At 39.3% G+C, this 13,407-nt stretch overlaps 1 protein-coding gene across 1 annotated transcript in view; it reads right to left on the bottom strand.

Annotated features, from left to right (window-relative positions):
• Positions 1-13,407, bottom strand: part of ADGRG7 (adhesion G protein-coupled receptor G7) — a gene marked incomplete at both ends in the record, with an annotated part of 85,280 nt that overhangs the window by 43,326 nt on the left and 28,547 nt on the right. Inside the window, 4 exon segments of the mRNA XM_081086003.1 lie at positions 6,411-6,508; positions 7,748-7,906; positions 11,715-11,827; positions 12,255-12,359. Coding sequence (XP_080942129.1) covers positions 6,411-6,508; positions 7,748-7,906; positions 11,715-11,827; positions 12,255-12,359 — 475 coding nt within the window.

Below are 13,407 nucleotides of genomic sequence, written 5' to 3'. Positions count from 1 at the left end.
AAGCATCTCTTGTAAGTTGTTCATTCCTGAGGTGACAGTTCATACGGAACTATGGAACAACAGAACTTTAAACTCATTGACCCATAACCAAATATTGCAGGTTTTCACAATGTTCTTTTCTATCTTGGATAAGTTCAAAAATAGATTAAATGGAAAGTGGGAGGGAGTGAAGGGAACCTGTCAGTTTGTTTCCTATAAGAAATATTTGCATTATTTCTGTACTTGACAAAACAAAATCTCTATATATACCATAACTGGTTCAATCCAGTTTTGCCAGAAATTGAAGAATTTCATGAAAACATAATTGCTGAAAATTTTAAATCTTTATATCTGCCACTAAAATGTCTTTTCCCTTCCCCAAGAGAGATAAAAAAGAGAAATTTTAAAATAAAACACTTTATAAAGAGAATGTACTAATCATTCATATGGAAACATTCAAGTTGGCTTCTGTTTCAAAGGTTTTACGTTCATAACAACATTTCCTGTAATTTCCAGCAATTTACCACTATGTATTGCCCATTTAATAAATAACAATCTTACTCCAGAGCTGCTTTCAACCTAACAAGACTTCAACCTGCTAAGAACATAATTCATGCAGTTATTTAACCAACAATATCCATTGAATACCTACTAAGGAGTTAGTGTTCCAGGAAACACTTGGGATACTAAGAGGAGCTCATTCGGGCATTTGAAGGACAAAGGGAAAGACATACTAAATATATGGGGGGGAGGAATGTTTGCCATGTTCAGGAATGTTTGCCATGTTCAAAGGGTAGCTCTAGTCATAGCCACCTCTATTTGATTCTTTCTTCCTCTTGCCATAACTAATTGGATTACAGATTGGTGCCTGCCTCGGAATACCCAATCTGGAAGCTGGTCATCAACTTGATACAAAGGAGTGGAAAAAAACAATTAGATTTTTCACTTAGGAATTTTCTATTTAGTACAGCAGATATATCAGGAAAGTCATGGTTTAGAGGGGGACCAGAGAGAACATTATATCATTTGTAAGGACGAATACAAATTAAAAAGAAGAGGCTTAATTCTTCCTGTTGAAAATAAGGGAAGAAATTGTCCTCCCCTCCTTTTTCCTTGAACAATTTATTTTAGAAATGTTGCAGATACTTTCTCCTCTCTTTGAAATGTAAATAAATTCTTTTGAAGACCACATTGGCATTTTGTCAGCTTTGACCTAGGAGTGTCTTCCTCAAGGACATGAAAGCCATCTCTGAAATGTAAACATTAAGGCAGATAGTACCCCTATTTCCCCGTTTCTGTGGGAGAATGGGGGCCTAACTTCCTTGACTGGACATCTTGCTCCAACTTGCAAAAGTACCTCCTGTAATAAGGATATGAGAAGTTTGTATTCCCTCTGGATAAAGCCAATTAGCTCCCACAAACGGTCACCTCACTTACCAGGTAATGTCACGATATCCTATGTCTGACAAATAGTGCTGTCAACTTCTCTTAATTGAGGACTAGTCATTGTTTATCTGAAAACATGTATGTACTGGGTTATATCTGTTAGTTTATATAAAAGAGGTGAGATTCTTGTCTGTTTTTGCAAGCTCTTAGCAGGGGTCCTCAAACTTTTTAAACAGGGGGCCAGTTCACTGTCCCTCAGACCGTTGGAGGGCCAGACTATAGTTTAAAAATAAACTATGAACAAATTCCTATGCACACTGCACATATCTTATTTTGAAGTAAAAAAACAAAACGGGAGCAAATGCAATATTTGTATTTGCATGTGGCCCGCGGGCCATAGTTTGAGGACCTGTCTTAGAGGTTTTCCTGTGATGTGTGTCACACTCTGGTTTAGTGCTTATTCAATAATATAAGTGTTTTCTTTCTCTACTACCTTTATAGAGAGCATTTCTGGGTTGGGACAATATTTTTTTTCTATTTCCCCAACATCATGAACAGGATTAAATTATTAGAAAGCGGAAATTAGGAGTAAAGATGTGAAGTAAATATGGTTATTGAGTTGTGTTCATTATAAAGACATGACCTTTTTTTTAAAATATATTTTATTGATTTTTTATAGAGAGAAAGGGAGAGGGATAGGGAGTTAGAAACATTGATGAGAAACATCAATTCAGCTGCCTCCTGCACTCTCCCTACTGAGGATGTGCCCGCAACCAAGGTACATGCCCTTGACCGGAATCGAACCTGGGACCCTTCAGTCCGCAAGCCAACGCTCTACCCACTGAGCCAAACCAGTTCAGGTGACCTTTTCTTTTTTTAAGACTTATATTTATCTAGGTATTATGCTAGTGATTTACATACATCATCTCATTTGAGCTTCACAAAAACCTTACTGAAGTAAAATCCAGAATTACTCCCTTATCACATTGAAGAATCTGAGGCTCTTCAAAGAGCTATGAAGTAATTCGGCAAAAATCAATGAATAACAACACTAAGATATGAACCCAAGATTGTCTGACTCCAAAGGCTATTGTTCCGGAGGGAAGACTCACAAATTCCTCTGAGACCTTCAAAGCTGCCTTGAGGCCTTGCCACCCGCAGGCTCCATTATAATTCTGTTCTTAGATTCCCAGGGGATGCCACATGCCTCTTTACAATAAAGCAGAAATGGATTCTTTCTTCCCTGACACTCTCCGCTTTTGTACTCTCACCCTCTGCACTTTTCTCACTAAGTGTAGAAAGGGAGTGCAGTAGCTTAAGGGTACAGAGAAGAAACTATAAATGAAGAAAACAAAGTGAGATGGAAGACGGAGACCTGGTGCCTGTGAGGAGACTCAGGGAAGGGGTTTGGGAAAGAGGAGGTGCCCCAAGCAGCAATTAGCTTCCTTTCCTGGGGAGAGAGGAAAGTGAGAGGTGACCTCTGATGGCAGCTCATCAAGAATATTCTCCTCAGGAGGGCTAAGGGGTTGGTGACCTGGCCTTGGGACTGGAGACTGAGATGAAATGAGGGAACTGAATCCACAGGACTTACGTAAGGATCACAAGGGAGAAGGGAACTGATAGACCAGGATTAGGAAGACAAACTAGAAATTTAGAGTGGGAGAAAGGAGGAACTGAGTGTGGTTCTATTATTTCATATTTCAACGTGTTCTATATTTAAAATGGTCATTTGTCCTCTAACCACTTTCTTTGTAGCCATTTGGATATTACACAGAAAATTCTTTTTTTCCCCCATGTCTTAAGCCAGTAAAATTCATAATTATTTATTGTTAGGTTTCTCATCTGCATCATGATCTGACTTTCTCAGCCAAGTCCTACATCTCTTTCCTTAGCTTTCTCACCAAAAGCATCCACTACTCCCCTTTCCCTCTCTAGCAAGGCTGCAAACACAGAGCCTCAGCTCTGAAGGGACTCTGGCTCTCAGCCTCCATGTCCCCTCAACATAGACTCTGGGCCCCATGGCCACTTCCTTCTCCAGCTTCAAAAAAAGGGGAGTGGCTCTAGCCGGTTTTGCTCAGTGGATAGAGCATTGGCCTGTGGACTGAAGGGTCCTGGGTTTGATTCCAGTCAAGGGCATATACTCAGTTGCAGGCTCAATCCCTGGCCCTGGTTGGGCTGTGTGCAAAGGCAACCAATCATTGTGTCTCTCTCACATCAACGTTTCTCTGTCTCTCTGTTTCTCTCTTCTCTCTCTCTCTCTCTCTCTCTCTCTCTCTCTCTCTCTCTCTCTCATTTCCACTCTCTCTAAAAATCAATGGAAACATATCCTCAGGTAAGGATTTTTTTTTTTTTTTTTTAAAGGGAGTAACCACACTCCTAGAAATTTGACGTCATACAACACACCAATTAATCTGTTTGCACAACCTTTACCATCCTCTCTCAGAATTATAATATTTTGAATGTTCTATTTCATGCTTTTGTGCTTTTTCTACGTTAAAGACTCAACAGGTGAAGAAACTGGTCTTGCAAGGCACGTCAGGCCATAAAAACTGTGAACAATGCACTGCCCTGGCGGGGGGCGGGGGGGGGGGCAGGGGCAGGGGGGGGGGGGTTGTTATCGCTGGCCCCAGGACAGATCATCTGATGTGGCCTGACACCTGGGGGCCTTCCTGCAGGGCCATGAAGGGGGTAGGGGGCATATCTGCAGACAAAGACCCCAGCGGGATATACACAGACAGGCTCTCTGCATGTTTCTTCACTCTGATTTGGAAATTATTTCCGGAGTCCACTAGTGCAGTGGTCGGCAAACCACGGCTCGCGAGCCACATGCAGCTCTTTGGCCCCTTGAGCGCGGCTCTTCCACAAAATACCACATGCGGTATTTTAAATATGAGGGAAGCTTTTCTCAACAGGTTTCAGGAATTCAGAAACAGCAAAGCAACGTTAGCCTTTGTTAAAAAACCTCTCAATGCTACTGTAACAGAATTAAATTTTTCTCCCTTTAATATTGACATTGGCAACTTTGAAATGCAATTGCTAGATTTAAAAAACCAAGAACTGTGGAGCTCGAAATTTGAACATCTTTGTGCTGATATAGGAATATTGGAGAAAAACAAATGTGAACTTAGTTCACAGCACAAGTGGTCTGCTTTGAAAGACCTGGAGAAGTTGATTTTAACACCTGGAATAGTATTCCTGACTCACATAATCAACTGAAAAAACTAGAGTTTGCTATTCTTTCCTTATTCGGGTCTACATATTTATGTGAACAATCATTTTCAAGCATGAACCTTATCAAGAGTAAATTGAGAAGTCGTCTTATTGATGAGAACCTGGAATCGTGCCTAAAATTAAAAACAACAACATACAAACCTCACTTACCCAAACTTTCCAAGGAGATGCAAGGCCATTGTTCACATTAGTGTTTGTCAGTCATTGTCATGATTTAATTTTATGGATATTGTAAGGTAAATTATAAGGAATTTAATTTTATCAATAAATAATATTGTATTAAGTATGATATCAAGTTTTATTCAATGTACCTATAGTTTAACTAAGACTTAAAACTTTAAGTAAATTTATTAAGTTAATTTTAGGGAATGTTGTGGAGTGAAAGAAGATGTAGTGTCGAGGATTGAGAAAGGTATGTTGAGATGGTTTGGACATATAGAGAGGATGAACGAAAGGAGATAGACGAAACAAGTATACAAGACATGTGTAGATGGGAGAGTTGGAAGGGGTTGACCTCAGCAAATGTACCTCAATCAGAGTGAGGATATTTTTAGCAAAGGCCAGCTTAGGAGTACCCTAATTAAGTTAATAACAATGTACCTACCTATATAGTTTAAGTTTAAAAAATTTGGCTCTCAAAAGAAATTTCAATCGTTGTACTGTTGATATTTGGCTCTGTTGCTAATGAGTTTGCCTACCACTGCACTAGTGTTAATAAACGAGGTCCTTCCCTTTCTCTAGGAAGTGTGGTTGGTATTTCTTTGGTCTTCTGTAACACAGGTACTGGTTATAATAATGAGAAAATTGAGAATTATCTGTAGGAATTTCTCCCAACAAAATAATGTCTCATGCAAACAAAGATTATGTACAAGAATGTTGATTGTTCAAAATATTAAAACACTTAAAGGAATCTAAATGTCCAGTGGCAGAGAACTTCTTAAATAAAAAATTCACTCATTTATGCAATAATCTAAAATTTATGATGTGGATGTATAGATATTTATATTAAAATGTTTATATACTATTATTAAGTGACAAAAAAACAAGTTTTAAATCAATAGATTATGTAATGTAATGCACATACAGAGAAAAAATTTTATAAGAATATGTACCAACAGGTTAATAAAGGCAGAATGATTTTTAAAAATTTTCTCATCTATATATTTTTTTATTTTTCCATAATGAGCATGCGTATTTACTTAAATTTTAAAAGAGTTAAGGAGACTATATATAAGATAAAACACACACACACAGTGAATCCTAACGGGAGGCCTCTATGAATAAAGTACATGAGTTTTAGTTAAATATACACCCAAAAGATATCCAGAACATAGGAGTCAAGAAGAAAGAAAACAGGTAGAGTTGGATCCCTTTTGTTGTTCAATGTAACCATGGAAACGTTTAATCAAAATACACCAGGATCTTGGGGAGAGCTGAGTTGTGGGCCGGAGGCTACCAATGTGTCTTACAAAGTTATGCTGTTATTTGCAGCTCTGTAAACTGAGAAAAGAGCATGAGGAACTCCTGCTGTGCATGCTGGCTGCCAGGTGGGCATACCAAACTAAGGCTAGTAAAACAAGTTCTAATCTAAATCATCCCAGTTATTCCCTATCTATGGCCACACCTGGAACCAGGAGTTAACTCCATCTAGTCACTGATGATCAGTAGAAGGCCAAGGTTTTAGTCTGCATCCCATAGGAATCAGCCAGTGAGCGCATTCATGACAGAAATAACGACATTTCTATTAATGCTTTAACCTAGGAAAGTAGACAGCACTTTGCCAGGTTTTCTTTCCAAATTGGAATTGTGCTTACGTTGAAAAGGCCTTTTCATCGTCATCAACAGCTTCTTGAAAAATCTCTTCACTGGCATTTAGAAGTTGACTCACTGTTGTGACAGCAACTCTTTTTGCCTGCCAGGAAGAAGACACCAGTCATCATAAGGACATCATCATGACCTTCATTATCATGGATTATTATGGTATCAAGTGGAACTGAAGGCTTAGTTTTTTATCTACAGAAGATGGCAGAGAGAATAAAGATAAGGCACAGTGAAAATATAAATTAAGGCAGTCAATTAGAAGGCTTAGGTCTCTGAATTTGACCTCAGAGCAAGGTCTTCACAGAACCTCCACCTCATCCCCAAGAACACAAAAGCCAATGCTCGGATACAAATGCAGAAACAAACTAAGAAGAGTGCAGGGCTTTAATTGTCAGAACATCACATCTTACAATATTTAATATAACTTACTAGTTACACCTAGTGTACCTATTAGAGTTAGTAAAATTATTTCTAGTTTTCTTACAATTAAAACATCAGGAGTACATTGAAAGGATCTCTGGACATTTGGTTACTGTTTAACTGACCTCTTCTGGGTTATTAATATCCTTCTGTCTTTACTGGCTAATCCTTCCACAAATTCTATATTTGGTGGTCAATTTTTTTCAATTCCATTTTTATTAACTTGTGATTTTAATCTCCCTTAATTTCCAAAGGATCTAGGATAACATAAAATAATTTTTTGAAATAAAACATTTAAAGAGAAGAGAAGAAAGGAATAGATATTTTCAGGTCATGCCGATATTCAACTGGTAAACACTGGGTCAGTGCATTTTGGTGGCTTATAGCTGGTTTGACCAGTACCCAAGCTGTGCCAATTGATAAATGTTGACTACAGTTCCTGTCTTCAGGTACCAGAGTTTAGCAGTTTATAATATCAGAAATGTAAACTAGGTCAAAGTTTTTTAAAAGCTAAAACTAAAATGCAAATATGCTTAGCAGGAAGAGATCGGTTTAAAACATCATGTTCCAAAGTGAGTTCCTTGGAAGACCATTTCATCAGTTACTTGGAATTGAATAGGGATGCTGAGGCCAAATGCAGTTGGTAAACATATTACTATGATGAAACAGAGTTGTTTGTTATAGGCTTTCCGGATTTAACATGGTAATGATCATTGTGACTACCCTCAAAGAGAATATTTGGACAAAGAGCCCTTTATTTCTTTGAGCATCTCTCAGGTAGAGTACTCTGCAAAATGGTTCTAAGCAACCTGAATCATGCCCAAGTCCATATCCTGGAATAAGGGGTAAAGTTTGGGATGAGTTTTTTTCTTTCTTCCCCTCCCTTTTTAAAAAGCCTTGTGAGTTTTACCTCAGGTGATGCATTTCTGGATGAATTGAAGATCTGTCCAACCACTTTAGTAGCAGAAGTGATGTTCTCATGATTTAAATTATTGGTATTAGATGTTAAAATCTGGACTTCTTTAGAAACAATTGAAATAATTGAAGAATTTTTTGATGAATTATTTATCTGTTTAAAAAAAAAAAAAGCAAACCTAACTTTTTACAGCTACATCAAAACATTTCAAGCAACTACAAATGAATGAGCTGGAATTTAGTTGAACCTCAATCACCTCTCTCTCCACTTAGTTTTTCATTATCTGTTTCTTGTCTTGTATAACTTACATAACAATTGTAATCTTATATAACAATTCTATGCTGTTGCATATAATAATTTTTAAATGGATTTGTATTTTATGTCTTTTTCATTTCATTTTCCAAGTTATTCATTTTTATTGTATTGTACATGATTATTGGTCTACACTGGGTTGGAAATTCTAAAACTAGCTTTTCAGTGCAGTGTAGGCAGCACTGACCTAGACAACCTCAGGTACCAACTGGCCCCCGGGCTCTGCTGTGCACTTACAACATGTTAATCCTGTCACTAGTGGGGCTGGAGGTCAATCTCTCTCTCTCTCTCTCTCTCTCTCTCTCTCTCTCTCTCTCTCTCTCTCTCTCCTCTCTCAGTTTTTCACTAGATGGCAGCATCGTTTCAAAAATCAAACCAAAGTCACAGGCTATTCAAGCTTGGGAAAGAGTTGGAAGCAATATCCCATCAGTAGACAGTAACAATGCTCTCATTCCATATCCAGGTCCCTGCTGCGTGCTAGGCACTGCTAAATGTTTTACAGGTGTTACTACATTTAATCCGCAAAACAACACTGAGTTGAGCATTCTCATCCCTATTTAAAGCCTTGGAGAGGGTAAGGAGCTCACCCAAAGTTCATGCAGCTTAGAAGTGGCAGAGCTAATAGTCAAGCACTGTTTTGTCAGATTCCAGAGCATGAAGTCGTTCCCACAATCTGTGTGGCTGGCACAACCTATGTGGTTGGCACCACCTCCACATCCTCCTACCACTCCTACTCCCACCTCCACCCCTGCCCATGTACGATATGGTTCAGTGTGTACTTTAAAATAAAAAGCATAGACACCTTTCAAAAGAGGACATTCAGAAAGCCAAGAGACATATGAAAACATGCTCAAAGTCACTAATCATCCGAGAGATGCAAATCAAAACAACAATGAGGTACCATCTCACACCTGTCAGACTGGCTATCATCAACAAATCAACAAACGACAAGTGCTGGAGAGGATGTGGAGAAAAAGGAACACTTGTGCACTGCTGGTGGGAATGCAGACTGGTGCAGCCACTATGGAAGACAGTATGGAGTTTCCTTAAAAAACTGAAAATGGAACTCCCATTTGACCCTGTGATCCCACTTCTAGGAATATATCCCAAGAAACCAGAAACACCAATCAGAAAAGATATATGCACCCCTATGTTCATAGCAGCACAATTCACCATAGCTAAGATCTGGAAACAGCCTAAGTGTCCATCAGTAGATGAATGGATTAGAAAACTGTGGTACATCTACACGATGGAATACTATGCTGCTCTAAAAAGGAAGGAACTCTTACCATTTGCAACGTCATGGATGGAACTGGAGAGCATTATGCTAAGTGAAATAAGCCAGTCAATGAAGGAAACATACCACATGATCTCACTCATTCATGGATAATAGAGACCATTATAAACTTTTGAACAATAATAGATACAGAGGCAGAGCTGCCTCAAACAGATTGTCAAACTGCAGCGGGAAGGCCAGGGAGGGTTGGGGGGCAGGAGGTAGGGGGGTAAGAGATCAACTAAAGGACTTGTATGCATGCATATAAGCATAACCAATGGACATAAGACACTGGGGGATAGGGGAGGCTGGGGGACTGTCTAGGGCGGGGGGATAAAATGGACACATATGTAATACCCTTTGTAATACTTTAAGCAACAAAAAAAAAATAATAAAAATAAAAATAAAAAAAAATAAAAAAAAATAATAAAAATAAAATAAAATAAAATAAAAAGCAGCACCATCACTTTTGGCTGTGACTCATCAGGTAAAATACTGCACTTCTCAGAAACACAGTTTTCTCATCTATAAAAAGAGTACATTCATACGTATCTATTGGGGTGTTACAGGAATTAAATATGATAAAACAGCATATGTAAAATGTTCAGCACAGCACTTAGCATGCAGTCAATGCTCAATAATAAGTAAGTGTTATTAGCTATAATCCTATCTAATAAAAGAGTAATAGGCAAATTAGCCATCACTCCATCACAAAGACGGCGGCGCCCAGTCCCCTCAGCCCTGCCGCTGAAGTGTCCAAGCCTGTTGGCCAGGCAGGTGGCGGGGAAGGCGGGGGGGAGCACTCCATCACCTGTCACCTGGCGGGGGCCGCAGGGGTGAGCAGCGAGACACGCTCTGCCCACTCCGGCAGCCAATCCAGCCTCGCCGCTCCACTGCCGATGGGGTATCCCGAGGCAGCGGACATGGGAGCAGAGCCGAGGCAGCGGAGAAGGGCGGGCTTCACTCCCTTCTCTGCTTTGCTCTGGCCGCAGGAAGCCCTATTCTTGCAGGAATCTTCCTGCAATGGGCCTCTAGTTATCTATAATATGGGAATAACACCCAGCTCTCAGAGGTTCTATAAAAACTAAATGAGATAATATGTAGCATGCCTGGCACCTAGAAGAACCACACAAAGATAAGTTTCCTCTTCTGTCCCTTGTTTGGCCCCAGGTGTTACAATTTCATGCATTTGCATTTGGGTATCTCCTTAGTCAAAATAATTTAATTTGCATGAAAAGTATTTACTTAGATGTACTTCCCATTCCACCTGCTCATGGATATAGGCCTGAGACTCATCAGGTTCTGGAGTTTCCTGTCTCAAAAGGCCTTAGTTTTTCCTCAGTGTTCTGGTCCAGGAGACCCCTAAAATACCTTCCTTTTAAAAAAATACATTTTTATTTATTTCAGAGAAAGGGAGAGAGAGAGAGAAGCATCAATGATGAGAGAGAACCGTTGATCAGCTGCCTCCTGCATGCCCTCTCCTGGAGATCAAACCCAAAACCTGGGCAGGTGCCCTGACCTGGCTCATGAGTCAATGCTTAACCACTGAGCAACACTGACCAGGCAAAATACCTTCGTTTTTGGTCTCAAATGTCGGATCTATTTTGGTCAAAATGCACTGGCTTAAAAATGATGAGGCCATTAGTAAATGTGCTATAGATTATCATTTGCTCAAATTTGCAGAACCAGCATGTTCAGCTAGTCTTTTTTACAAATAGATGTCAACTTAAAAAAATAAAGGCTTTAGCCCTGTCTGGTGTTGTTCAGTGGTTAGAGCACCGGCCAGCACACTGAAGGGTCTCGGATTCAATTTCTAGTCAAGGGCACATACCTGGTTGCAGGTTCATTCCCAGCGCTGGTGGGGCGAGTGTGGGGGGCAACCAGAGGATGTATCTCTCTCACATCGATCTCTCTCTCTCTCTCTCTCTCTCTCTCTCTTCCCCCCTCCCCTCTCCCTCCCTTCTACTCTCTCTAAAAATCAATGAGCCCTAACTGGTTTGGCTCAGTGGATGCTCTATCCTGCAGACTCAAGGGTCCCAGGTTCGATTCTGGTCAAGGGCATGTACCTTGGTTGCGGGCACATACCCAGTAGGGAGGTGTGCAAGAGGCAGCTGATCGATGTTTCTCTCTCATCGATGTTTCTAATTCTCTATCCCTCTCCCTTCCTCTCTGTAAAAAATCAATAAAATATATTTTTAAAATAATAATAAAAAATAAAAATCAATGAAAAAATTATCCTCAGGTGAGGATTAATAACAAAAACAAAGGTTTAGTTACTAGTTTTTGTTATTTCTAATTTGAAAGTTTTAAAAAGCATTGATTTGACCATCAGGTTTCTTTCCGGTTGCCTATCACATGGGCCATAGGGCATACCTTGTCTTCCAGGATGTTCAGATTTATATCGCAACTTCCTACTGTCGCATTTTGTAATTCTATCTCTCCATCTTCAGTGACATTGCATAGCCGGGTTGCTCTTGGCATGTCCGCTTTAACAAAAAGAAAAAGAGAGTGTTTGCAAAGATGGCCACAGCAACTACATGCTCCTGTATATGTGTCCCTTCACAGACATGGTGTAAGTCAATAGTTTAGCTAATCGTTTACATTGAGACAAATTATTTAACCTAAGAAGCAGATGGGAACCTGATCAAACTCCAGGAGACAGAATAAGCTGGAAAAATAAACCAATTGAAGAAGTACAACTGATCCGTAGTAAGGTTTTCAGGAAAATTAGGATTATGTGAGGTAACACCCTAAACTTTGAACATTGGCATCATAAAAGGGAACCAGACCCTCTACAAAGCCTTCCTTGATGCCTCTCCCAGGAACCTAATACTAGTTGGAGGGATGATAGGTATAACCCAGTATAGTGATTTGTATGCCTACACAAGGAAGATGTTTTAAAAAAACACATACCATTTAGAGTGTCCTTGCCACATGTTTCCAAAGAAGGTCCATATCTTCCCACTGCAATTTTGCCAAAAGTAAAATTCCTATCGGTACTGTTTTCACAGAAATTAACTATAATAAAAAGAAATTTTTTTCATTTTAAATTATACTTTTCTTTTAAAATTTCAAACCAGATAGAAGTCAAAATTCAAAACCTAGCCAGTATAATTTAAAGGATAATAGAAAGCTTATCGGACTCACTGGCCTACCAAGAACTTAATACTTTCTTTCTTTTTGGAAAAAAAAAAAAGTTTTTATTGATTTGAGAGAGAGAGGAAGCGAGAGGGACAGATAGATAGAAACATCGATGAGAGAGAACCATTGAGATATGTAGCATGCCTGGCAACTAGAAGAATCACATAAAGATAAGTTCCCTCTTCTGCCCCCTGCACACCTATAACCCGGGCTTGTGCCCTGACGGGAAATCTGATGAACTCTTGGTTCATAAGTCTATGCTCAACCACTGAGCAACATTGGCTGGGCAAGAACTTCATACTTTCTTATCTGGTTAAGTTATTTCCATTAAGATAACTTGCCAGAGGTGGGATATGATCACTAACACATCAGCAAGAATAATGTATCAAATTAGTTAAAATCTTGAACACCTAGAGTGGCAAAGAGCAACATGAGGATGTGGTCAAAGCAAAAAAGCCAAAGTCGTGAGTATGTGGAATATGCTGGCTGGTAGGAGTGTAACAAATAGTAGGAGTGTGTTCCTGGAACTCTGGATCCTAAGCAGGCAGCATGAAGTGTGCAGAGTGTTGAGATGCGCACTGCAGATCAACAAGTGATGTTGAACTTTGATCCTGAGTTACCTTTGATTGAAGTCAAAAAGTCAAACCACTAAATTAATAACATCTCTTTAAAAGAAAGGAAGAAAAGACAAAAACTTCATCCAAGTATATACTTAGCTAGAAAGATGCATCATGATTTTAGAAAAGTTAAATGTGTTAGAATTGTGATATTTGAAGTGATGTGATATGGCTTATCACCAGTTGAAGGACCTGCGAAAACAATTTCACCCATTACTCTGTACTGGACACTGCATCCAGAAGGAAAAGCAGTGTCGAGTTTACAGAGAAACTTGATAGTTGGGAAACAGACAAGGTGTACTGAACAT

The sequence above is a fragment of the Myotis nattereri genome (genome assembly GCF_964212035.1).
Source record: "Myotis nattereri genome assembly, chromosome: 3".
NCBI lineage: Eukaryota > Metazoa > Chordata > Mammalia > Chiroptera > Vespertilionidae > Myotis > Myotis nattereri.
The sequence above is the reverse complement of the archived record's forward strand: the minus strand, read 5'-3'. Positions and strand labels throughout refer to the sequence as shown.